Consider the following 23,164-nt stretch of genomic DNA (forward strand, 5'->3'; position numbering starts at 1 on the left):
TACAGTTAGCAGTTGTTTATTTATTGTTTTTCATCATGACATCAAAAGAAACATTCTGCCAGCATGGCTAAACCTAAATGAAAAGATTCTGAGTACTGGGATGCTACAGTCTAAACTCATTCATGTGCTGTGCTCTAACACAAGCAGAGGTTAGATGTGCCATTCAAAACAGGTCACTCACACAAAAAAGCAACAGAAAGCATAAAAGTCCCAGCCAGAGCTCACATTCACAAACAAACGCACCATACTGTAGATTCATAGTATATTTCAAAATGCATACAGAGCCAGTCCATTTGGTAAGATGTTGACATTCTCTTGCATTGAAATGATTCAGGACTGCGCTGTTACATTCCCCTAAATGACTTTAAATCAGCTTATGAGTAAATGAGCATCTGTGAGTTCAGTAGTAAAACCAAAAGCTATAAAAAAAACAAAAACAAATTAAAAGTCAACCAAAGCTCATAATAGAGATAGACCTTTTTTTGCTGTAACTTGCTTCAGTTAGTACTTTCTTAAACGTCACATCTTATTCTGTTTACAACACAGTTCATTACCAGACAGGTAGGCCATCAGCCCTCAGCAAAATGTAAAACATTGTAATGTATTCACATGTTTTTTGAGCCAAACATCAATATCAGAAATCAATCCTCAAAACCTTTTTTTTTCTTCACTTTGATAAAAAAGAAAGATTCAACTGTGATGTTTGCCACGAATCCTTTTTCTTGAAATGCAAAACAGCAACTCTGTTAATTACCAACTGAAGTGTTCAGACACCGAGACACGTGATCCTGACATGACAGTACTTTACGATTCAACAGCTCATGTATGTATATCCACATTCTTTAACTCAAACTATTGTAAACTCTTTTTAGGCTATATAAAAAAGTGAAGATATAAAATTGGACATACAGTACATTTGAGGCGCTTTTACAGAGCTACAGACGCTTATCTGCATAAAGAGTATGTCACTTATGAATCCTAGTTTCATTGCATGCAACGCTTATTGTTCTGTCATTCTAGGACAAATAAAGAGTAAATGGAGGGCAGATTTTTTTTAAAAATATTGCTAATTAATGTTTTACTCTGTTATAGAGGTGCTCGACTCCACCCGTCAACAGAATTCTGCATAGTCTAAAGTCCCTTCAGCCACTATGTCCGTTGGAGCATTTCAAAGTCCAGGAAAAAGAAAGCAGGCGTACATGTTGAACATAAAAAAAAAAAAAAAAGCCAAAGAGAGTGATTTGAGATTATCAGGCTAAGTGCAAAAGGTTTGAAGAATCACAATCAAAGGATAAACCTTAACAATATTTAGCTTTGATAGTTTTATCAAGTAGAAGTTCGACAGTGTCAAGGCAATTATTATCAACTCAGGTGAAATGGTGAATTTAAACCACCTTTGACTCAGACATGAAAACATGAACCTTTTCCTTTAAACTGCCGTCTCACTGCGGTTTATTTGCTGCGATTAGTTGCACGTGTTTGGATAGTAACCCTCCGAGGCGGCAGCTCCTCGTTAGTCTGATTGGCCACAAGGTCCTGAAGCTGCAGGGCCCCCCCGCCAATGAAGCAGAAGGCCGGACACACGGGAGCCGAACAATCCAAATGTCCCTCCCACAGGATCCTCAACGAGTGGGCATCATAGAAGGTGACACGTCCTTTGTCACAGTCCAGACAAACGCCAAGTCGAGGTGGAAGAGGAGCGGTATAATGGTGAGGGAGGTTACTGTGGCTGCTACCGTGGGAGTGCAGTCCTCCCTCCGACTGGCTCTGGCTGTGACTTAGTCCCTGAGGAAGCAGGATCTTGCCCATGCCTATTGTGAGAAAGCAAAAGGGAGGAGAGTCCTGGCCATCCTCTGCCCCACTATCATGGCCGCTGTCCGGGTCACAGCTGAGGGGAGGTGTTAAAAAAAAATAGAGATAAGGAAAACCTGTTAAAACATTCTATAAGCAATTCTTTATTTCCATCTTAATGACAGTAACCTTTGTAATTTATACCCTCTGACATTTTTTTTAAAGCAAAACAATCCATGTAAACTAAAAAAAAAAAGTAGTAATATGTGAAAATGGAGAAACATCTGAGTCCTTCCCTTTAGAAACTTTCCCTCTGTGCTCACGCTCTTCCCCATACCTCTGTTGAACTGTTCTCACTACATAGCATTAGGGTCTATGTTTGAAAAATGTAAGACTTAGTTACCGAGGGCTTGTCATGTCCTGGGGGAGATGAAACCACTCTTGTAGCTTAACCTCCTGCCCTACTCCCACCTGAGATTTAGAGAGAGATACAGAAAGCTTTGATCACGCTCATCCATTCTCTTCTTCACCGTGTTACAAGCTAATTGAATCTGTACAACACAAAATAATAAAAAAAAACAAAGGACAAGCATTCCATTCACCTTGACCAGGTAGGACCCAGGCTCCACAGAACATGCCCAGTAGTGTCTCCCTTGAGTGACAGCCACGTCAGCGACCAGAAGGTCTGAGGTCAAGTGGCAGGAAGTTAGTGTGCGGTCGGCTGCCTGAAGGAGGGAGAGGCCTGGCACACTGCGGGCGTAGGTTTGGCCTCTTCCCAGTGCCAACCTGTCAGCATGCAGCCCCCAGCGTGAATCCAAAGAGAAACTCAACACTGAGAGGACGGGGAAAAGAGGCATACCGGGGGGGAAAGGGGGAGTAAAACAGAAGATGTAATGAGGACAGAGTAAGGGGGGGGGGGGGTCCTAATTCTGGTACAATTGATCGAATGCAAGTAGAGCTGAAGAAGAGTGAGGGGAGGTCACATATAAAGAGGCAGATCATAGAAGTAAATCTGAGAGAAAAAGCAGGAGAAGGTTGTTTTATCAGGAAGAGGAAATAAGAGAAACAGACTTAACAATCGCTTTATGAACATTATGTTTTAACCAATCAGATAATTCCTTTCGAGAAGCATTTGGTGAAATAAGGATTGTTAAGAAGAGCAGCAAAAGAAACGACGGACAAACATGCAAAGGAAAAACTATTTCGCTTTGGAATGGATGACAAACCTGAATCAAGAAGTATGGATGTTGAAAATGTCTGACAGGGATGAAACTGGAATGCAGAACAAAAAAGGAAAGGTTTGGTGCAACTAGAAATTAAAATGAAGTAGGAATGAAGGGATTGGGAGAACAAACAGATTAGTAGTCAATCAACCGAAAAATGGCAAGAATGTGAAAAAGAATCCAACAAAGAAAGAAGATATTTTTGAAATGAAGGAAATATATATTTAGTATGTTCTATAATAAATATTTGTATCTTACCAGGTGCTGGTGGAGTCTGGAGGTAAACATCCTCACTGTACTCTCCAAACCCGGCCTTGTTGCAGCCTCTCACCCTGAGCACATACACGCTGTCCATCTGCAGCCGGTCAACCACAGCACTCGTCCCTCTCACCTCATCCAGACGTAGCCACGATGTTGCAGCATTAGGGGATCTGATGCCGCCCCATGTGGGTGCGGCTCCTCCCGCTCGCCGCTGGTACTCCACGGAGAAGTGCCAAGCTGGGGCCGAGTCCTGGGGGAGGCGCCAGCACAGAAAAAGCTGATCATAGGCAAGCGTCTTCTGTGTGTCTATGACTGGGGCCATCGGGGCTATGAAAGAGACAGAGACAGGCAGGTAACGTTCATCAAGCAATATCACACAAGAGAGAGTCCTGCTATACGTTTTGAATATTGTCATGGCTTGGATGCGGTCTCAAGCACAAGGCTACATGCCGATAGAAGACGATTATTACTCTCATGTTGATATCCAGTACAGCAGCACAACCTTGAGTGGGATATTGCTTTAATACAACACCAGGACCAAAGTATGGAAGTTGGTCTGGTTACTGGAGAGGTGCCAGGTCTATTTTCCAGTGTCCTTGAGCAAGGTAACAAACCCCAACAGCTCTGGTGTGCTCACTTTGTAGTAGCCCTACTCTGATATCTCTCCATGAACACAGGGCCATATGTCTCTTTAGTGCATGTGTGTATTTCAGATACATGTGTGTGAGTCGCACAAGATCAAACCAAAGAAGATAATCCATCAGCATGTCTCACAATAAGAGAATGTAAACCAGGATTTCCCCTCTTCCCCCTGTTTCTGACTGTTACTAAGCAACTCATAAACATTTGTCTGCCTTTATGCTACTTTGTGTTTGTCTGCAGGTTACAATTTGAGGTTAATTCTATTTAATGAAAAATGTCAATTTTAGCCATGCAAGGTTTTTAAAAATCTGGACATTCCCTGTTTGCTGTAAGATTAATTGTTTGATATAGGTTGCTTTGTGAACAAATGCTGTTTAAAACACCTGAAGAAGAGTCATTCCTAAAGTTTAAAGCCCCTGAGCTGTTGTGCTCTTTACCTCAGGACTCGTAGAATGCCTCTTGTCCAATTTAAAGTAAATGTTCAGAACTAACTGTAATACAATAAACATCAATTAATCATTATTTCACTTTTACTTTATTCAGTTTGTGGAAACAAATAATCATACCACGTATGAACTCCAAGCCTTGGATGAGCTTCACCTCCTTGGATGCATCGAGGTGAAAATGTCTGAAGCAGGGATCAGCAGAGGGAGACAAACACTGGAGGTGTTCTATGGCCTTCACAAGCCTCACGGGAGAAAACACAAAGAGAAGATGAATACAAAAGGAAGCAGAAAGTGGTGGAAAAAAATTAATTAATAGGAGAACAGAAATGAAGCAGGGGCCGAGCAAATTATTAGAACTACAAAGAAGATTCAGATGCAGAAGTGTGTGTGTTACCTGTTGTGAGTGACTCTGGCAGCCAGTACAAAACAGGGTGCATCAGTCTCCTTCAGCAGTTCCTGTGTATAAGCCATCAGGCCCGCATGCTCCAGCAGGCCTCGCCTCTCTGAGACCTGCGCAGACAGGGCGTCCTCCCTCCTGCTGCGGGATCCCTCCAGGGCCAGAGCCAGGGTCCCCTGACGCTCGGCTACTGCTGCTCCCAGCTCTCTGATACAGTGGGTGAGCTGACGCAGAGCCACTGTGCTGTTTGCCTGGAGAGAGACAAAGATGAGGCGGAATTGGAGAAAGAGTGTGAAAACCGTTGTTGCTGGTTGAAAATATAATAATAGATAAGGAATCAAAACACAGTGCCATTGCAGTTGAGTCATAGGCCTCTAGAGGTCCCACTCATATTAAGAGCCACCTCAGTTGCAGCAGTGGTTAAACTGAAATGGCTGGTGAAGGATTTCCATTGTATAAAGGATGATAAAAAAGGAGTTTATATTATGTTGTTGTTATTATGTTAAAAGTTGAGCCTGAACAACATATGTTATACAAAGCAGACAAGGTGCAAAACAGAAGTGAAGATGCTTCACCTCCATCTGTTTGATTGCAGCTTCCAGTTGAGTAATCTGACTCTGTATAGTCTCCTGGTTGGCCAGTATGAAGTTCATTTCCTTGGTGACTTTTTCCTGGAAGAACACATCAAAAGTTGACACCTCAAAGCTGCAATCATCAGATTAAAACAGTCCAAAACAACTAAACACAAACTCACCTTGAGGGCCTGGTAAGCCTGCGCTATGGGCAACACTTTGTGTCCATGGTGGACACGGCGAAGCTTACAAAGCGGGCACAGCAACCTCTGGCAGTTACGACAATACCACTGCATCTTCTCCTGCTCATGCTCTGCGCACGTTAAGACCTAGAGCACAAAAGAGGATAAAGGTGCAACGAAAGGAATAGAGGAAGCTGATGTATTTGATTCACAGAACACATAAGGAGACAAACCTTTGGACGAAAGTTGTTGGTGGGTAGAATGTGTTCGTGCTGAGCTCGAGGGGTTCCCCACGGGTGGTAGAGTTTGAAACATTCGTTGCAGAAGTTGGACTTGCAGTCGGCGCAGCCCTTGGTGGCCTCCAGAGAATGAGGAGGCTTACAGAAACCACACATGATGGCCACACTGCCCAGACTGATAGTCTGCCTGTACCTAAAGGGCACACAAAGGTTTTGAGGAGAAAGGGAAAGGGTTACAGCAAACTCTGTAGCATGACGAAAAAGAGTGCTTTAAACTTATGGAAGGGGAGATTGAGCTCATCCCAGCTTGCCCTGCTTTCTTTTTTGTAATAAGGAGTTGAAATTTTGAACAGCATGACCTGGATACATCACCAGCAGCTGCCTTGTTAGTGCATCCTGCGCAGTAAAACATGCACCGTCACACTTTCCTGACCAACACAACCACAGCCTGGGGAGGGAGCAGCTGCACTCATCAAACTGCTGCGTGTGAAACTGGGAAACTGCTTCTCCCCATAACTCTCTCTCCCCATCTCAGTGCACTTCTTTTTTTTTTTTTTTTTTAAATAGCTCCTCTAGCTTTGATCTTCACTATTTGAACTGATAAGAGAAGGAGATGATTAACATTAAAGGGATGACAAGTCTTTCGCTCCAAAGTTCCTCAACAAAAGTTTGGTGAATCTGATTCAGTTCTGATCCAAGAGTACACTGCAGATTTGAAGCTGTGCCTAAAATCAGGTTGAGCCCTGGATCAGGAGAAAAGGAAACATTCATTACTGAATTACTTAATTGAGCAAAAGATTTCCTGTCTCATATATAAAAAAAAGTATTGACTTGGCTTATATTCTGCCTCTCCTCAATGCCCGCATGACTGGTCAAGAGATTTTTTTTTTTTTATAAAAACCTTGATTACTATCTTTATTTTACTACTAATCAGCTTTCCTTGTTTATGATTCACATTTGAGACAGCAGTTTCAGCATTGACGACACCTGATTTTGCCAGCGGTTCTTTGTGTTAGAGTGTATTCATGGCGTTTGTGTGCACACATACCGCTCCACGATGCGCTCCAGAGTGAGGTTGCGGAGGCAGTCTGTCAGGCCTTTTTCTCCAAGCTCCACGTCCTCTTGACAGGATGGACATGGGAACAGCATGGGGGGAGGGGCGGCGTCCTTCCGCCTCCGCCCTGGGTATGTGCCGCACACTAGGAGAAGGACACAGGTGTAGAGGAATGGAGGTGAAGAAAGAAGGGATATAGAGGAAGAAAAGGTGAGGATGGACACAGTATAGAGAAATGGAGAAAACGTTAATAGGAGAATTCTTTTTGTCCCTAAATGTTATAGCACATGGTGAAAAAGAGGGGTTATTTCACTGCACAAAACACTATTTGCTTACCCACACTTTAAAATGCACCTGCATGACAGCTACTTACATACTCAACTCTGCGTATGTGGCTTTGCTCTACATGCACATGTATAAGACATGAGATGACTGCGTACATCATCTCTGGATGTATGGGGGGATACAATATCAAAATACTGTAAATCTCAGACTCAAAGAGGACAGTGATATCATATCATGGTATCATCATTGCATTTAAATGATGATGTCACTCTTAAATGTCTCAGAACTAAAATCATGACACAAAAAGAGCCAATAACGTATGCTCATTCCTGTTATAAAATCATCACATCATCCCCCTACCTGTTCTGAGGACACGTTCCAGGCGGTCAGGGGTCCTAGGTGCGGGTCTGCAGGCCTGTCGTGGAGAGCGGGTGTTCGGAGTGGAGACCGGTGAGTTTGGCTCCGGAGGGAGATCCGGAGGAGGGTAACCTTTATGTACCAAGACCTCAGCTGCACATAGCAGACACACGCTGTGCTGGCAGGGCAGGAGGATGGGCTGCTTCACCATTTCATCACATACCCGGCAATGCAGCTCCTTTTCCATACTCTTCATGTTGGACTGCAGTGGTTCAAAAAGGGAACTTAGTGAAGAGAACTGTGCAAAGGCTGAGTCACAAGAGTAAACAAAGAAACACTGTTCTTTTTATTTTGAGCCTTCTATGACCTAAAAAAAAAAACTGTATGAGATGTGTAGGTGTCAGGAGTGAGAAGGGGAACTGCAGCTGACACTGGTTACGTGGACTGATGTTGTATTGAGAGCACAGGGAGGGCCAATGCGGAAGAAAACATACATCCCTTACTTAAGATGTTAGCTAGTTTCTTAACAGCTTGAAAAAATAAAGATGCAGAATTAGCTTAGCACACTCTGGAGGACGATACCGTGGTTTGCTAAACGAGATATGAAACCATTTACAGTGTGTGGTGAAGCATTTTCAAATCAAGTAAAATATGATAAACACAGCTCTCAATTTGATATAGTAATTTATTGACTTGTGTGGTTTTACTGGTTATGTAGGCCCTTTCCCAGTGTAGCATCTACTAAACGCAGCATCCCGTTTCTATGACAACGCGCATCATCCCTTCTCTCACCGTGTCCGGCACATAAACCATTTCGATGCTACCACGGGCTTCTGGAGCTAAATGCTAACAGACATAATTCAAAAATGTTAACCATCTGATAGCCAAAGCTTTATCTGTTTGGCCTATATGTGCTATTTGTGGCCTTGCTTTCATGTATGGTTCCACCCCACGGTGCTCGACCCATTGCTAAAAAATATATTTGATTGAATAGATGCCAAAAAAAAAAAAAAAAAATGTTTGACAGAATAAACAGCCTCACATTCCTTCATTACAGGCGCAACCTGTGATTTAAATGGGCTGAGAAAGAATATGGAAAATGTCACACTGAGATGGAAGGAGAGAGAAATAAATTAGGCTCACATGGTTGAAATGATAAAATGAACGTCGTACTTACACTAATGCGAACCAACGCGTCCATGATAGAGGTAAATGTTTGTAACTCCTCTTCTGCCATCTCTCCACGGTGTCAGCCTCTTTGTGGAAGAACGAGTAAAGCCCTTATGCTTGAGAACCGGGGGACAGGTTCTGTAAATCTTACCGAGGGAAATAAGGGAATATGCCCAGACAACCGACAGATAATCTGTCGGTTGTTTTCCTCCCTTGGTGTGTGCTGGTGCCAGTACTGGATACTGGTGCGCACACACTGATTTTTTTTGCTGTCTTTCTCGAAGCACCGATTCGAGCTATCGTAGAAATAATGGGGAGGGGGGGGATTAGGGGGTCTGGCTAGACCAGGGGTGGGCAACTGGCGGCCCGGGGTCCACATGCGGCCCTCATCAACCCTCAAAGTGGCCCTCGGGTCAATTTTTACATGTCGATTAATTGGAAAACGTGACAAAATCTGCCATGAAATCATGAAAACCAGAAATATGTCCTTAATAATATTTGATCACTGGTATATTTTGAGACATAATCGACTGTATTCGTTTTTGTATCCTACAGTTTGGCCCTCTGGCAGTGGGAATTAAACGAATGTGGCCCTTGCTGTGGCCAAAGTTGCCCATCCCTGGGTTAGACTATCACCTCCAGACTGGACGATGACTGAGAAGATGGTAGATTGCTGGCCTTTGAGGTATTACATGAGAACATTATTTGTATAGTATGCTTATTTGTCAACTTCTGCAGCCCCATTAACTACAATTAAACTATAATACCTGTTCAATCCATGCAGTTTTGTGAAACTACCCTTATTTATTTTTAAATCCTACAGCCAAAATGTATATAGTTTTTAACAGGGAACATCGCTGGGTGTTATTGAATTTTCTCTGCCATGTTTATATGCTTGTTATTCTACCATGACAAATTGCTTGTCGCCTAGTTTCTCCCACAGACTGTAGGTTTCTCCTCTGGTCGTTAGATGGCACGAGTGCGTTACAAACACACGTATGGTCCTCTGTCAATTGTCGTCCGTGTCCGGAACCTTTGAATGTTGTTGTTGTTGAGTCCGGTCTTTAAATCAGAATGCACGCGCTGTAGTTGGTGTTGTCGGTTGTTGTAGCAACCGTGTACTGAGCGCTACAACGTTGTATCTTCTGCTGGCTTTGTTGGTGGATTATGTTAATATTAGTTGAAGTAGGAATATTACTGCTAAAATAATGGTATTCGTCTTGCCGGAACAGAGACGTAAATGTTATTTTTATTGAGTTAGCTCAACCATGTGACGCTCAGCTAAGTGCTTAGTGGGAAAGATTATCTAACTGAATTGAAACACATTGAAACACTAAGTCTTTGTCTGATACGTAAATAGTTGTTTATCATGTCGGCTGTTAGCAGTCTTGTCCCTGCGCGGTTTCTGACAATCATAGCTCACCTTGTCATCGTTATCACCATCTTTTGGTCGAGGGTAAGCAGAGATGTTTTTCCACCCACGCTAGTTGTTTATAGTCATGTTATGCGTTTAGAAATTAACCATCGTTTCCTACATTATGTGTTGGAAGTATGTTTTGTGTTTCAGTCTGAAATGTTTGTGTCGCAGGAAAACAACGTGAAGGCCTGCTTGCCTTTGGATTTCACACCAGAACAATATGAGAACGAAGACAGAAAGTAAGAAAACACTAGACAAACACACACACACACACACACACACACACACGCACACACACACACACACACACACACACACAGTATGAATTAATCTGACACATGAACACTTACGCCTTATGTCTCTCTCTCTGTCATAGGTTGGTGGTGGCGTTGGCAGTCACTCTCGGTCTCTTTGCTATCGAGTTAGTTGGTTTCTTCTCAGGAGTGTCCATGTTCAACTGCAGCCAAGGTCTCCTGTGTATCCTTCAAAAGGTCTCTGTGGCTTCATGATCCATGATACTTGAAAGCTGAGATGTTGAAGAGGGGCTCTGGTACAGAAGGGGAGATTTATTTTTGCTTACAACTACTGATAATCTCAAACTAGGGAATTAGTTTCATATCAAGTATCCTTTGAGAAGCCCTCTGAGTTAATCAAAGTATAAAAAAAGGATTGAAAAAAGTGGAGGAAAACTTAAGACCAAAAAACATTGATATAACTGATCCAGGTCCAGGTGTTTAAATCATAGGGCTATGAATAAAGTATTCCCTTCCATAAGCAACCGGGGGTTTGAGGGATACCAGAAGCGCTCATTTTGTCTCTCTTAAAGCTATTTCTTAAATAAGCACGTTTATTCTTCAGTTAATATTCCATAACTCCAAACTCCTTTAATGTAGCAACAGGAGTCCATGCCAGTGCCACAGTGGCTCTGCTTTTCTTTCTGTTTGAGCAGTGGGATTGTGACATCTACTGGTGGATCCTTGTCACCTGCAGGTTAGTTTAAATGCTTTAAGTGTTTAAGTGCTTTTTCCCTGACCGATATCACCCCCAGCATTGGCTGTCCACTGCAGTGCATCCGTATCCTTGTCTTTCTTTGTGTTTGAGAAGTGGGAGTGCTGGACATATTGGGTGATTTTTGCCATATGCAGGTTAGTATTTGTAGGGGTGTTGATATACATGCATGCTTTAGCTTTCAGATATGAAAGTTTTAGGCTCTCAAAAAACAATTAGGTCAAATATAGTATATACAAGGGATGCTGCTATGTCATCAATTGCTACATTTCTATCTCTGTGCATCTCTTCCTCTAGTGTTCTACCTGCTTTTGTGGAGGTCGTCCTGTTTATAGCTGTTTTTGGACTGAAGAAGAAACCTTTATGAAAGAAAGGCTTGGCAGGAAATGCATCAGGTACAGATGCCCACAGCTGTTTCAAGAATGATGAAGCTACTGAATGTCTGTGAGTCAGTGATGATCCCAGAGGAGTGAGCTGAAAAAAAAGGACTTATGTTCATACATTGGAACAAAAAAACACCAAGGGAACATACAAGAAACTGTCTGAAATTATTTTTTATAAAGTTTTAATATTTTGATTCAGTAGATGCAGAGAAGCATGTGACCTTTTCATCGAACATGTCAAGATTGGTTATTTTAGGAAAGAAATGACTCTCTAATCCATTGTTCAGGGAATGAGGGCAGATTTTTCAGTGAACACCTTTTTTTTTTTTTACAGTCTTTCTGTTATTTTTATATTGAAAGTCTTGGAAACTGTTGTGATTCCAAATAAATGTTGTACCATTTTGTCTTAAACTGTTAATGTCTATTCTTTTTGCTCTGAACAATTGCAACTCCTGGCTGTTCTGCCTCCCAAGTGCATCTTTTTGACAGCACACAGTTTACAAATAGCACCGTCTTCACCCAAAAGAGGTTCAAATAAAGTGAAACACAACAGTTTATATTTTACGGGACATTTGAGAATTATTGAAAAGTATTTTAAATAGACACAAAACTCTGTGGGAACAAATTAAATGATGTTAAGGGAATGTTCTAATATTTTGTACAGGTTTTCCTATTACTTCAGGAGTTTGGTTAATTTTAATGCCCAAAAATGTTAAGAGCCAAAAAGGGTTTTCTTATAGAATTGTCCTTACGTAGCTGAAATTAAAAATGATGTATGACTGTAAAGTGTATAATGGGGCATAAATCTTTCATTGAACAAGTAATAACATTTAGTTTGGTTATATTTTCCTTAAGAAGATTTGCTGGAGATCATTTTTAGAACAGTAAAAAAATTATTTATCAGTATATGTTGTTCAATCCATTTGTCATTTTGTGCTCGGGCTTAGAAAGTATTCACCTGGGTTTGAACTGTTAATTGAGAAAGTACTTTTTGTAAGTTGTCATATAGTAGAAAAATGCCTTCATGAAAGTTTTTGAGTAATATTAAATTTTTAATTGTTTTAGGTAAGGAACATTACTTTAAGAAGAAAATAAATCTTACAATATTGTCCATGAACTTGTAGGCATATAATAGGGATACAAGTATACATTTACGTAGTTACAGCTTCTACTGTACGAATAAAAAGAGCTGAAATACGAATACAGTACAGCTTTGTTGAAGCCCCTCCCCTCCATGACTCATGACTCCTCCCACTGGTCTCACTTCTCATTATGTCCGGGTGCTGAGGTTTTTTAGTTCCTAGAGGCTGGACTTTTAGCTAGCTCAACATACATACACATAATTTATCTCTTTTGTCGTTGCAGGGGCTTTAATTCATAACTGAATCATGGGTATGTAATGCATTTTTAATGTTTTATCCAAGTTCTCTCACCAAGCAAGACTGTAGCCGCATAAAGATGGAGCAAGAGTTCATTTATATGTCCAGGCTAGCTAGATAAAGCTAACGTTAAGGAATATACTCGGCTACTTTAGGTGACGTAAAGCATTAAAGTGTTTTTCTTTGTTGTATTTGTTACTACAATACAATACGCATGCACATGTATTTATTATTAATATTACGTATGTAGAGCTTTTCATTGTGGCCAATAAATTCCTTAGCTTGAAGCTAACAGCAACTTGTCGGAAGCGTTTATGAATGAACACTGACGTGGCGTTGCGATATATCGAGCTGAATGATTTAAATAGACTCTGTACACTTGAATAAAAGGAAAGGGACTATATTGTAAAATAGATGAGTGACTTATGCAGTAGAAAGTCTATTCTAAATAAACAAACATACCTTGTTTGTCAGAAGTTATAGATGAGTTAGCTAAACAATAAATGTTTTACTACCACATCCTGTGTTGCACTAATAATTGTATTGTATTTAAATGTCTGCGTCTTTGTTAATGCAGAGCATAAGTAAAAAAAAAAGAGAAAGAAGTTTAATTCATATAAAAAATGGCCCCAAAAGCTGTATTACACCACCATACCACTTGCCTCGTTTTCTTCAATTGAAGACTTGTCTGACCTTTGTTGATGACTTTCAATTCCATCTGTGTTTAAAAGGCTTTATTCTTTATATTTGTCTTATTTGACCCTCTAGCAGTGAACACAGGAACCTCTCTAGTGCTGTCCAGTCTGCTGTCAGTGCTGGTGTTTGCTGGGATGCAGATGTTCAGTAAACAGCTGGGATCTACTGAGTGGCTCACCATCCTTGGAGGTTTCCTGGGCTCAGTCCTCTTTATCTGCTCCCTCACCGTATCCTAATTTCATTTCCTATTAGCATGAATTGAGCTGCTTAGATCGATTTAGCAAATCTATAAACTAAGAGGTTCTGCAGCATTGCATTGTTTTAATCAGCCTTTTGTTTTCAGTTATCCAATGCTGCTGCTGTTGTCTTTTGTCTACAAATTCTCCAGAAAAAAATGTTACACCCAAAATTCTGCCTTAAATGATGTATCCGGTTACCTTCTCATTTGCATTTATACATTTCTCTGAGGTTTGTTTTACCTTAACTTAATTTCCAGGCATTTAATAATCTGGAAAACTTGATTTTTGGGAAGGGATTTCAAGCCAAGATATTCCCAGAGAGTAAGTTCCTTTCTTTTTTTCTGCTGTGTAGTATTTCTTTAGAGATGCTGCTGCTCAGCTTTCCCTGAAACATAAGCAGTCTTGATTATTAAAGTTTTTATTATTTATTTTAATATTCTGCTTCTGATGCTAACTTTAATTATTCCATCTCTTATTTTCAGTCCTTGTGTGCCTGTGCCTGTCACTGTTTGCCTCTGGTCTGGTGCACCGTGTTTGTGTCACCACATGGTATGATAAAGTACCTCTGCATATCACAAATATTACATTCTTCATCTTTATACACTTATCGAAAGCCTCTGAATATATTTTAATCTGCCTTGTCTTTTTTTTCTGTCCCAGCCTGATATTCTCTCTCTTCGCCCTGTACTACATCAACAAAGTATCTGCAGCTCTCTACCAAGCCGCTGTTCCCACAGCGACACCAGCCAAAGCAGCCAGCAAAGGAAAAAGGAAGAACTGATCAAACTGTTCAGCCCATCTGCAACCAGTAAACGAGTCAATATTACACAAGTGCTAATGGCCACTACAACACAGCGCTAGCATATTTTTGTATAATCTCTTAAATACAAAAAAATCCCTTGTTGTATTTGTCCAGGCTTCTAAAAGTCTGTAACCAGTATGTCATCAAAGTTCTGTTTTATTTTATCTTATATTTTTTTATTCAAATTTGAACAATGGAGAAATACCGCTGGTATTAGACATTCCAATATTTTGCTTTGCCTTTGCTCTGTTTTTACACTACTGGCTGCAAAGAGATTCAAAGATCCCATCATGTTATTTGTGTATTCATCAGTACACCAAGTTTCTTTTTTGTCGTTTAATTCATTTTGTAATTAAACTCTTTAAAAGACTGATAGTGTTTCTGTGTGTGTGTGTGTGTGTGTGTGTGTGTGTGTGTGTGTGTGTGTGTGTGTGTGTGTGTGTGTGTGTGTGTGTGTGTGTGTGTGTGTGTGTGTGTGTGTGTGTGTGTGTGTGTGTGTGTGTGTGTGTGTGTGTGTGTGAAACCTCATGTATCCCGTTTGAGGATGTCAGTCTATTTATTCAGGTGGGTGTGGTAGTATCCTAAAATTGTGAGCTGATGGAAAATCATGACTGAAAAGGCAGGGTGGAGAAAGAAATCAGTGCTGGTTTCTCAGATAAAAAATATATTTTACTTGTCTTTGGGTTGGTAAAAAAAAAAAAAAGAAGGCCAGTATGCCACAGACTTTACTGTAAAAAAAAAAATATTTTCTTCTTGGACATTTTTATTAGCCCTAGTTTAGTTTTTAATTTGGTAATGTTGGCCTTAAAGTGAGAAAACGGGTTTGTGGTAAAAGGCTTCAAACATGAAAGGAGGATGATAAATGTGATGGGTGGAATCAAAACGTTTCTCATTGCAAACTCTTGAGAATTCTGCTCAGGTATTTAAAGTTAACCTTGAACCAGCTTTGACTGGGCTGCCCACAGGTAGATTAAATAACTTAATAAAAAAGTTGGATATGTAAATAATGTCTATGTTTTCATTGCAGAGTTAAATCTGAGTAGTAGTCATTGAATATTTCAGATAAAAGTGTGTCGTTCGGTAAAATGCATCTAGAGGTAATGTGTGGAGTGGATTAGAAAGCACCATTAGAGTCTAAAATATCCCTTTGTCACACATTTTTCCAGGAAGTCTTGCCCAGGCTTGCCCATTTGCTCTATTTCCCAACATACTCCCATGTGTTATTCTAATGTGCTGTGATGAGTGATGACTTACTGTAAGTTTACTCGCCTACCACCCTGATAAACTAAGGCTGGACCCGATCATGTCAAAGAGCAGATGACATTTAAAAACTCTTCAAAATGATCATAGTCTCAAGCAAAGCGTCACATTTAAAGATAGCAGCGTCTTCTCTTTATATGTTGTAGTCACAGTAGGAAAACATGGGCAGGAGTGGTATGTTTGCACTCCACGTTATTAGCACTCCCTCTCTCTCTCTCTCTCTCTCTCTCTCTCTCTCTCTCGCGCCTGTCTCACATCCCTCCCTCTCCCTCCCATCATTACAGGGCGTTGCCGAGCTGACTATAGTTTCTGGTATAAACTTTTAGTGAGCCCCTGAACTCTTCACTCTTCTTAAACTTCAGTTCCTGCTTTCTGTGTCCTGGTAAGTTCAATTTAATGATTTGAACACTTAAATCTGTTCTCGTTTATTTCTCGTGTTCGTTTCTGATGTGCGATTTTGAATTATACGGATCATTTTCAATGATCAAGAACAAGAACAGTAGAGACCTCGGTTGTTATTCTTGCTCGAGACGTAAAAACTTAATATAAAGCTTCCCCTTTCTCCTACTTTCGGTTTGGTTTGCTATCATGTTTTTCTTGGGGAAACTGAGGCGTTGCTGGCGCGTTACGCACAGCTTCACGCTTGTGACTGGTCCTCTCTTATCTCTGCCTTCCGTTATTGTTCTCTTTTGCGTTTTATTTCTCTATGCCTCGTGATTGTGAAGATCTCATAAGGAAAAGGTGAACTGAAGGGAAAGGAAAAGGGAGAGTAGGTGCCTTGAGATAAGGGTTTGTCTTTTTCTGGCAGAAAATGTTGTGTGATAGCTGAGGAATTTTCTTTGAGTGCCAGAAAAACCAACACCCACTTACTCCTCTGACAGCCTCGAGATGAAGTTGAAATCTTAAGCACCAAAGTATACTTAAAGTCATTCAGTAAAGTAGGTCAGTTAAAATCATTCTTTCATATATTTATTATAGTTTATAGCTTTTGCAGCTCAATACTTTTTGTACACATACTACGAAGAGGATTGTTGAATTCAACAATAGATAAAGTCCTTTCTTTATTCATCATCACGAGTCAGTTTATTTGTTGAGGATACTTTATGTCAATAACCAGAATACACAGAATAACTATTGCATGAAGGTTATAAATGCAGTGGAGTGAAAATTACAAGACTGTCCCATATTGTGTTCACTTTCTTGAGCAGCCCTATTCTTTTCTTTTAATTGAATAATCAAATGTCCCAGTGTCGATTGTCCATTAAAAGTTTGAATCTTACAGAAGTAAAATATTTAAATATTTATTTTTGGGCTTTTATTGGAGAGATAGGACAGTGGAGTTGGAAATCAGGGAGAGAGAGAGAGAGCGGGGGATGACATGCAGGAAAAGAGCCACAGGCCTGATTTCAACCTGGGCCGCCCACTTTGAGGACTATAGCCTCTGTACATTAGGCTCGCCCACTAACCACCATGCAACCAGAGCCTCATAAGGGGCTTTTTTTTCATATGAATTTTGTTCTTTATATTATAATGTACTTTAATATATATTAAGCTTTAATCTCTGTAAGAAAACATTCTGCACAGTGACCTACAACAGCTTTCCTTTGTAATTAATTCCTAAATCCTTTTTGTTCTTTTTTTTACAGCACCTGCTACTGTAGCCATGACTCACTTAGAACACTGCATGGAGACCCTGATTACAACTTTTCACCACTATGCTGTTCAGGATGGTGATGGAAAGACCTTGAGCAAGAAGGAACTCAAAAAACTCATTGAATCAGAGCTACCCGGCTTCTTAAAAGTAAAAATCTTTGATTGAAGTTCCGTCTCTATCCTCAGTGTAAAGCCATTTACATATCTAACTTTGACTTTACATCTTTCTCTTTCCTGCCAATTCTCTTTCAGGCCCAGAACAATCCTAAACTTGTGGACTGCATCATGAAGGATTTGGACCTCAACAAAGATGATAAGTTGGATTTTGAAGAGTTTCTCCCGCTGATCGCCGGCCTCTCCCTGGCTTGTGAGAAGATGTATAATCTCCATCAAAAGAAGGGCAAGAAGTGATGAGCAAATACTAGAGGAAATAATGATACTGTTGTTCTTTTTTTTATAAAATCATTTTGTGTCACAGTATGTGCAAGATTCAAAAGTAAAACAATGCTGTTACCTTCTGTTTCACTTCCTTATTCAGATTGTCTTTTTACACATGGTTTTATACGTTCTCTGCCAGCTGACATGAGATTGTTGGAGATGAGAGGAGTTGAGGTAAAACAAACAAGAGGTTAGAGCGATACTAGGTTCGAAAGGTTTTGACGTGAATTCTTTTTGACAAAAGTGGTGTTCACATTCCTTTGTTATCACACTTGTGCAGCCCTGGCAGACATTCTGTTTTATGTTTACACATGCTAAAAGAGACTGAACATGACATGAACTAACAAACACTGAATTCTCTCCATTTTGGTAGGAATAAAATAGGTTACAAAAAGCAGATAAAAGAAATGTTAAAGTGCTGAAGAGCCCTGCAGAGCATTCAGTGATGGACAAATAATCAAACAGGAAGTTCATTTCTGTGTTTTATGTCACGCTCACAGAGCTGGCATGCAGGGAGCCCGAGCTTTTATCTACATTTTAGGGGCACAAAAATGTCTGTATCAAAAGTTTAAAGTAATATTAAAAGGAAATATACCAAATTGAAATGTAAAGATAACTTCTTGTTGCAACACAGTCATAATAGTTTGTTTTAGGCAAGGCGAGGCAAGTTTATTTATATCGCACATTTCACATAAGACATCAAAAGCATCATGACAGAGGCAAAAAGAAACGTAAAAATAGAAAATTAAAAAATCACTATCACAAACAATTAACACAAACCATACGGACATTCTTTGGCATTTTTACTACTTTCATACCCAATATAGAGTCGAAGCAGCTAAACAGAATTCAATCAGGAGAGACTTAATTGAGAATGAACAATTATTTATTTAACAATAAATGTGCAACAATTTCGAGTAATGAGGCCGACAGCAGGATAGGATAGCCCTTTATGGAGTCTAGACACTGGTGGTGGTGAAGAGGATGTAGGCTCTGATGAGCCTGGATCTGGACTCTGCTGAGCTGGAATGGAGGTGACTGGGGCGGTGGTGGGTTGCAGCGGTTGCCCTGATATGACAGAATGACTGTGGGAGAGAGAGAACTGTTTTAGCATTTGGCAGCAGCAGGATGATTGGTTGAGAGAGGTTGTGCCCGAATCTGGTTGGTTAATTACTTGAAGAATAAACGCCCATTATCAGCTGATCACCAGAGCAGGTAGACGGAGGAAGTAGTTTAGGTTGAAGTGAAAGGATGAATGAATTTATGAAAGAATATAACCAGTCTTCCTGTCTGAACTTACGCTGAGCTCCATTTCAGGCATGTATACTTTAGCAACGGCATCAAAGTAGAAGGTTATATCTGCACAAATATGTAAAGAAGGAAACTTAAAGCAGTTAAATCAATAAACGAGGTATTCATGTGGAACAATAGAAAAGGAGCTGTAGAGCAGCTGAAGGTCAGCTGTAAGGAAATGAAAAATTGCCAATGACAGCAGAGTGGTTCCTGTGTGACTCATAGGAGGGAAAGTATCAAGAACAATAAAGTTCACAGAGTCATCCTAAAAAGGAAAATAATAAAGCTCCATTGTTTGAAATGGCTAACAAGAAGGTTATCAGTGCTGTGCTGGTTATTCATTATTTGGTACTGATTTCATTGCCATCAGTTAAGAAAATTATTTTGGGTGCCACGAAATACAGATTAAATATATTGGTTTTGGAGAAGATGTCAGCCTCTGATCATAGGCATAAAAAAAGAGGGGATTATTTACAGTGGGTAATGTATCGTCCTCTAGCCGCCACTAGATGTCACCAAAGTCTAAGGGAACATTTTAAAAGTGGTTCACTCGGGATTCCTTCACCCACATTAGCCTTGTTTTTCACTGAGTAGGCAAAGGCAATGTTTTATGAAAGTAAAGGTTATTGGATTCAAAGAGGGTATGTGAGGCCCAGCTTGGAATAAACAAACACAAAAAATTCTCAGTTTATTAAGTCCCAACAAAAACCAGCAGATAATCAGAGATTGTAACAGAAAAAAAACGTGTTATAGAATATAGATGTAATGATGTTAGTGTAACAACACCCTTTTAAAAATAATGGTTAAGTATAACACTGTGGATTATTGCTATTGAACTGACCGCTGAACACATTTTAATCCTTAGTAATGGTTCTGATTATTAAAGATTTATATTTTCTGAGCTGACAGGACTGAAATCAACAAAGAGATTAGATGTACTCCTCACAGGAGCTTTAACTTATAGGAATGAATGATTTGTACTTTGAAACAACATTTCGCTGTCCACGATTAAGTAATCCTTTATTCCCTTTATTCAAGGAAAAATTGACTGGATCAACCCTATAGTCACTACTTTTGAAAATAAGACTGCAGAAATTCAGTTTAACAGTTTAAGAGCAAATTACAAAAAAAATGTGTCATAGTAAAAATGTTTGAATTTACACATTTAAAAGTTTTATAACATTTATCTTCTATAATCCAATCTCAATCCAGCCCTCTGTTAGGATAATCCTCGTATTTCGGACTAAAGTTTTCCAAATCCCACGCCAAAGTTTTGAACAACACAAACAGGGGTTTTATCCAGATAACCAAGATGGAATACCTGATAAAATAACATTTAGTTATCCCTTTATTCATTGATTCAACCCTGTTTTAATTTGTCCAATCAATTTGGCTAACTGAGAATACAGGCACATTGTGAGATCACATTAATTGCTGTATTCTTTTTTTTATTTTAAAACTGCCTTAGAAAACATGTTCAATCAGTACAGTGATGATGTACATAATGCAGAGCTACCTCTGCAGAGGTACAGAACCTCCCCAGCAGAGAAACTGTAACTCACACTCCCACCAGCAGAGTGTGGAAAGACCAAGTTTTTTTTGTAATTAACGTCACATGATCCCTCGTCTCTGTGTCCTTTTCCTCCCCTGCGAGGAGAATCTGATAGCTTTTAATAAGTGAAAGTAATATGGCCAAAGGGAAGAGAGGCTGGCGATGCCGAACTGACCCATGAGAGGCACTTGGCAGGAGGGGCGAGAGAGAGAGAGAGGGCGAGCGAGGGAAAAAATGCTGCCTTTCTTCTGCTTTGCAACCGATGAACGGAAAATGCAGTTTGGAGTTATGTAACAGTTCAGAGGGATGAATGGGAGTACGTCAGGATGAAATATGACTCATATTCAGCATAGTGAGGACTGATGATGATTGTATTTAGTTGAGTTGTAGTTAAGGGCAACAACTGACAGATACATTTAAGCTGAACTGTAAAGAATAGCATCATTTAGTCCCCTATTTAATGTGTTTCTATTTTGATCCTTGATAATGAAATGAAAGAAGTAAACAAAACTTCAGGAACCAGTTCATAAATGGACTGATTTGGGATTTTATTTACAAGTCTGGAGGCACATTCCATATGAACAAACACTGGGAATGGGACTGAAATGCATCGTTTTAGGCTTGGATGAAGTCTGCTCATTGTAATTTTCCACTCCACAGAGCAACTCCTCAATGAAGGGGACTGCCACACCTTAGATGAAATACTACACTGATTACACTCTAAAACACAGAATGTCTACAGGAGCAGCAACATTATTATTTCCACCAAAAGTTTTGTTAGAGTTATATTTAAAGCTTTGAAACAGATGCTTGATTCTTGTTGGGTGGAGCGGGGGCACATTTCCACTGCATGAATCACAGCTGAGTGTGTGAGTGTGTGTGAGTGTGTGTGTGTGTGTGTGTGTGTGTGTGTGTGTGTGTGTGTGTGTGTGTGTGTGTGTGTGTGTGTGTGTTTTGTGGTTGGTCTTTGTGTGTTGGAAAACGTCTCTGCTCTCTTTAAGAGGAGGCTTTCCCACTGTCTGAAAACAGTCTCAGAGGAGACAGCTGTTCAAACGGACGGGATCTCGCTCTTTACCTCGTGAACATCAACAACAAGGTGAGTACTGATGAAAAATTAGATGGTAGGGGATAGGTGGAAAGGAAGGAAATGAAGGATACATAGATACATGAAAGATACTTATAAATGTTTGTTAACTTGCACTTTCTTCATTGATTCAGTTCGAGAGGGCATTTTTCAAGCTTTTTTTTCATTAAACTGCAGAGAAAAGACGCTTCAATCATTCATCAACCACTTTATGAATCTTCTGCTCATGTCGATAAACATTAGTCTTACAAATAATCCCTCTAATGGACTGCTTTAAAGACACGTCATGCTGTTTAACTCTGAGTGTTGGAAAACATATATTTCTGTTCCTCTTTTGTTTTAAAGGTTATTATCTTTCTGCCTTTCTGTAAATTCTAACCCCTTTCCTTCCCTGCAGCCTCAGCCATGGCTCGTCTGGATCAGGTCATCACAAACATAGTGGATGTTTTCATGGAGTATGCTGATGATGAAGGCAGGAAAGGCCAGCTAAACAAAGAAGAGCTCAAGAAGGTGTTGGAGAAAGAAATACAGAGCCCGGAGTTAAAAGTAAGAGATCCAACACATTGTTAACCATTCAGGTGTTCTTTTAAAAAAAAAACAAAAAAACAACAACAACAACAACATTGTATTCTGTTATTTAACTGAAAAAACAAATTCTCTAGGGTAACATTAACGCTGATGACGTTGAGGAGGCCATGAAGTTGCTGGATAAAAACCACGATGGGGAGATCAACTTCCGAGAGTTTTGTCGTTGTGTGTGTGACCTCGCCAAGTGCTACTATCAAAAGAAAAAAGGTAAAAGTGGCAAGAAAAGTAAAGGCAAAGAGCAGGAAGATGAAGAAGACTAACAGCAAAGCCTTCAAATATGTCTTCAAAAAAGGCAAATACATACGTGACTGCTGACGGTACTGGTGATATTTGTGTTGTGAACCTGCATGCAAACTGTACATTTCTTCCTTTCTCTGTATAATGGTTTTCAAAGAAGTCTCCTTTCATAACTTAATGAGATTAATAAAATCTGAGAAGTTAAAGCTGTTGTGGGTGTTCCTCGCCTGTGTGTATGGCAATCAGTGCATGAGTCATTGTTGTGTATCTGGTGTCATTGCTGTCAAAGGAAACAAGCATGGGCTCATGAAACATTCATCAGACATTACTTGCAATGTTCTCCAGTGCACATATCACTATCGCTGCTTCCTTAATGGAAATATCTGCTCTACCCTTCCTAGTGGTTTTCACTAAAGACCCTAACAGGTCTATTTTTCTCTCAAAGTTAGTGACAATTCAAATAAATCAGGCCGCCGATATTCTCAACCGTTTGATGAATTACAGACGTATCTCAAA

The 23,164-nt window shown here is 40.0% G+C and overlaps 5 protein-coding genes across 8 annotated transcripts; 4 read left to right on the forward strand and 1 right to left on the reverse strand.

The window, feature by feature from the left end:
• On the reverse strand, nt 1-8,932 carry trim46a (tripartite motif containing 46a). Of its 3 annotated transcripts, XM_061050679.1 has the most exons (12): nt 8,627-8,932; nt 7,453-7,711; nt 6,802-6,952; nt 5,748-5,946; nt 5,515-5,661; nt 5,336-5,431; nt 4,758-5,011; nt 4,484-4,605; nt 3,273-3,602; nt 2,394-2,623; nt 2,195-2,262; nt 1-1,888 (listed from the first exon to the last, which is right to left on the reverse strand). In XM_061050679.1, exons 1-12 carry the CDS (start codon nt 8,684-8,686, stop codon nt 1,453-1,455), a joined length of 2,352 nt encoding a protein of 783 aa, XP_060906662.1. In that variant the 5' UTR covers nt 8,687-8,932; the 3' UTR covers nt 1-1,452. The 3 variants fall into 3 exon arrangements, with proteins under 3 accessions (XP_060906662.1, XP_060906664.1, XP_060906663.1); XM_061050681.1 differs by lacking the exons at nt 1-1,888; nt 2,195-2,262 and adding an exon at nt 3,018-3,100 and having other exon boundaries at nt 2,500-2,623; XM_061050680.1 differs by lacking the exons at nt 1-1,888; nt 2,195-2,262; nt 2,394-2,623 and adding an exon at nt 2,644-3,100.
• Nucleotides 8,933-9,710: 778 nt separating this feature from the next.
• tmem107l (transmembrane protein 107 like) lies at nt 9,711-11,838 on the forward strand. 2 transcript variants are annotated; one of them, XM_061050683.1, is made up of 6 exons: nt 9,711-9,838; nt 9,944-10,075; nt 10,208-10,275; nt 10,413-10,513; nt 11,085-11,181; nt 11,342-11,838. In XM_061050683.1, exons 2-6 carry the CDS (start codon nt 9,989-9,991, stop codon nt 11,409-11,411), a joined length of 423 nt encoding a protein of 140 aa, XP_060906666.1. In that variant the 5' UTR covers nt 9,711-9,838; nt 9,944-9,988; the 3' UTR covers nt 11,412-11,838. The 2 variants fall into 2 exon arrangements, with proteins under 2 accessions (XP_060906666.1, XP_060906665.1); XM_061050682.1 differs by lacking the exon at nt 11,085-11,181 and adding an exon at nt 10,930-11,026 and having other exon boundaries at nt 9,712-9,838.
• Nucleotides 11,839-12,662: 824 nt separating this feature from the next.
• Nucleotides 12,663-14,913, forward strand: krtcap2 (keratinocyte associated protein 2). Its single transcript, XM_061050684.1, has 5 exons — nt 12,663-12,819; nt 13,575-13,729; nt 13,999-14,062; nt 14,224-14,290; nt 14,402-14,913. Exons 1-5 carry the CDS (start codon nt 12,816-12,818, stop codon nt 14,520-14,522), a joined length of 411 nt encoding a protein of 136 aa, XP_060906667.1. The 5' UTR covers nt 12,663-12,815; the 3' UTR covers nt 14,523-14,913.
• A 1,120-nt stretch (nt 14,914-16,033) lies between these two features.
• Nucleotides 16,034-17,969, forward strand: s100a10b (S100 calcium binding protein A10b). Its single transcript, XM_061050685.1, has 3 exons — nt 16,034-16,185; nt 17,450-17,604; nt 17,709-17,969. Exons 2-3 carry the CDS (start codon nt 17,467-17,469, stop codon nt 17,865-17,867), a joined length of 297 nt encoding a protein of 98 aa, XP_060906668.1. The 5' UTR covers nt 16,034-16,185; nt 17,450-17,466; the 3' UTR covers nt 17,868-17,969.
• Nucleotides 17,970-21,679: 3,710 nt separating this feature from the next.
• On the forward strand, nt 21,680-22,854 carry s100w (S100 calcium binding protein W). The gene is made up of 3 exons (XM_061050686.1): nt 21,680-21,835; nt 22,221-22,369; nt 22,486-22,854. The coding sequence occupies exons 2-3, from the start codon at nt 22,229-22,231 to the stop codon at nt 22,669-22,671; spliced, it is 327 nt and encodes a 108-aa protein (XP_060906669.1). The 5' UTR covers nt 21,680-21,835; nt 22,221-22,228; the 3' UTR covers nt 22,672-22,854.
• Nucleotides 22,855-23,164: the final 310 nt, after the last annotated feature.

The sequence above is a fragment of the Labrus mixtus genome, chromosome 11 (genome assembly GCF_963584025.1).
Source record: "Labrus mixtus chromosome 11, fLabMix1.1, whole genome shotgun sequence".
Lineage (NCBI taxonomy): Eukaryota > Metazoa > Chordata > Actinopteri > Labriformes > Labridae > Labrus > Labrus mixtus.

Bases quoted from the DNA above. Each gene is read 5' to 3' on its own strand.
- s100w (XM_061050686.1), top strand. From the start codon at position 22,229: ATGGCTCGTCTGGATCAGGTCATCACAAACATAGTGGATGTTTTCATG. The intron at 22,370-22,485 runs GTAAGAGATCCA...CAAATTCTCTAG, and splicing joins TACAGAGCCCGGAGTTAAAA to GGTAACATTAACGCTGATGA.
- tmem107l (XM_061050683.1), top strand. From the start codon at position 9,989: ATGTCGGCTGTTAGCAGTCTTGTCCCTGCGCGGTTTCTGACAATCATA. The intron at 10,514-11,084 runs GTATCCTTCAAA...TATCACCCCCAG, and splicing joins CTGCAGCCAAGGTCTCCTGT to CATTGGCTGTCCACTGCAGT. The intron at 11,182-11,341 runs GTTAGTATTTGT...CTCTTCCTCTAG, and splicing joins GTGATTTTTGCCATATGCAG to TGTTCTACCTGCTTTTGTGG.
- trim46a (XM_061050679.1), bottom strand. From the start codon at position 8,686: ATGGCAGAAGAGGAGTTACAAACATTTACCTCTATCATGGACGCGTTG. The intron at 5,662-5,747 runs GTTTGTCTCCTT...TTTGTGCTCTAG, and splicing joins CCAACAACTTTCGTCCAAAG to GTCTTAACGTGCGCAGAGCA. The intron at 4,606-4,757 runs GTAACACACACA...TTCTCCCGTGAG, and splicing joins GCCAGAGTCACTCACAACAG to GCTTGTGAAGGCCATAGAAC.
- s100a10b (XM_061050685.1), top strand. From the start codon at position 17,467: ATGACTCACTTAGAACACTGCATGGAGACCCTGATTACAACTTTTCAC. The intron at 17,605-17,708 runs GTAAAAATCTTT...ATTCTCTTTCAG, and splicing joins AGCTACCCGGCTTCTTAAAA to GCCCAGAACAATCCTAAACT.
- krtcap2 (XM_061050684.1), top strand. The intron at 13,730-13,998 runs GTATCCTAATTT...CTTAATTTCCAG, and splicing joins TCTTTATCTGCTCCCTCACC to GCATTTAATAATCTGGAAAA. The intron at 14,291-14,401 runs GTATGATAAAGT...TTTCTGTCCCAG, and splicing joins CGTGTTTGTGTCACCACATG to CCTGATATTCTCTCTCTTCG.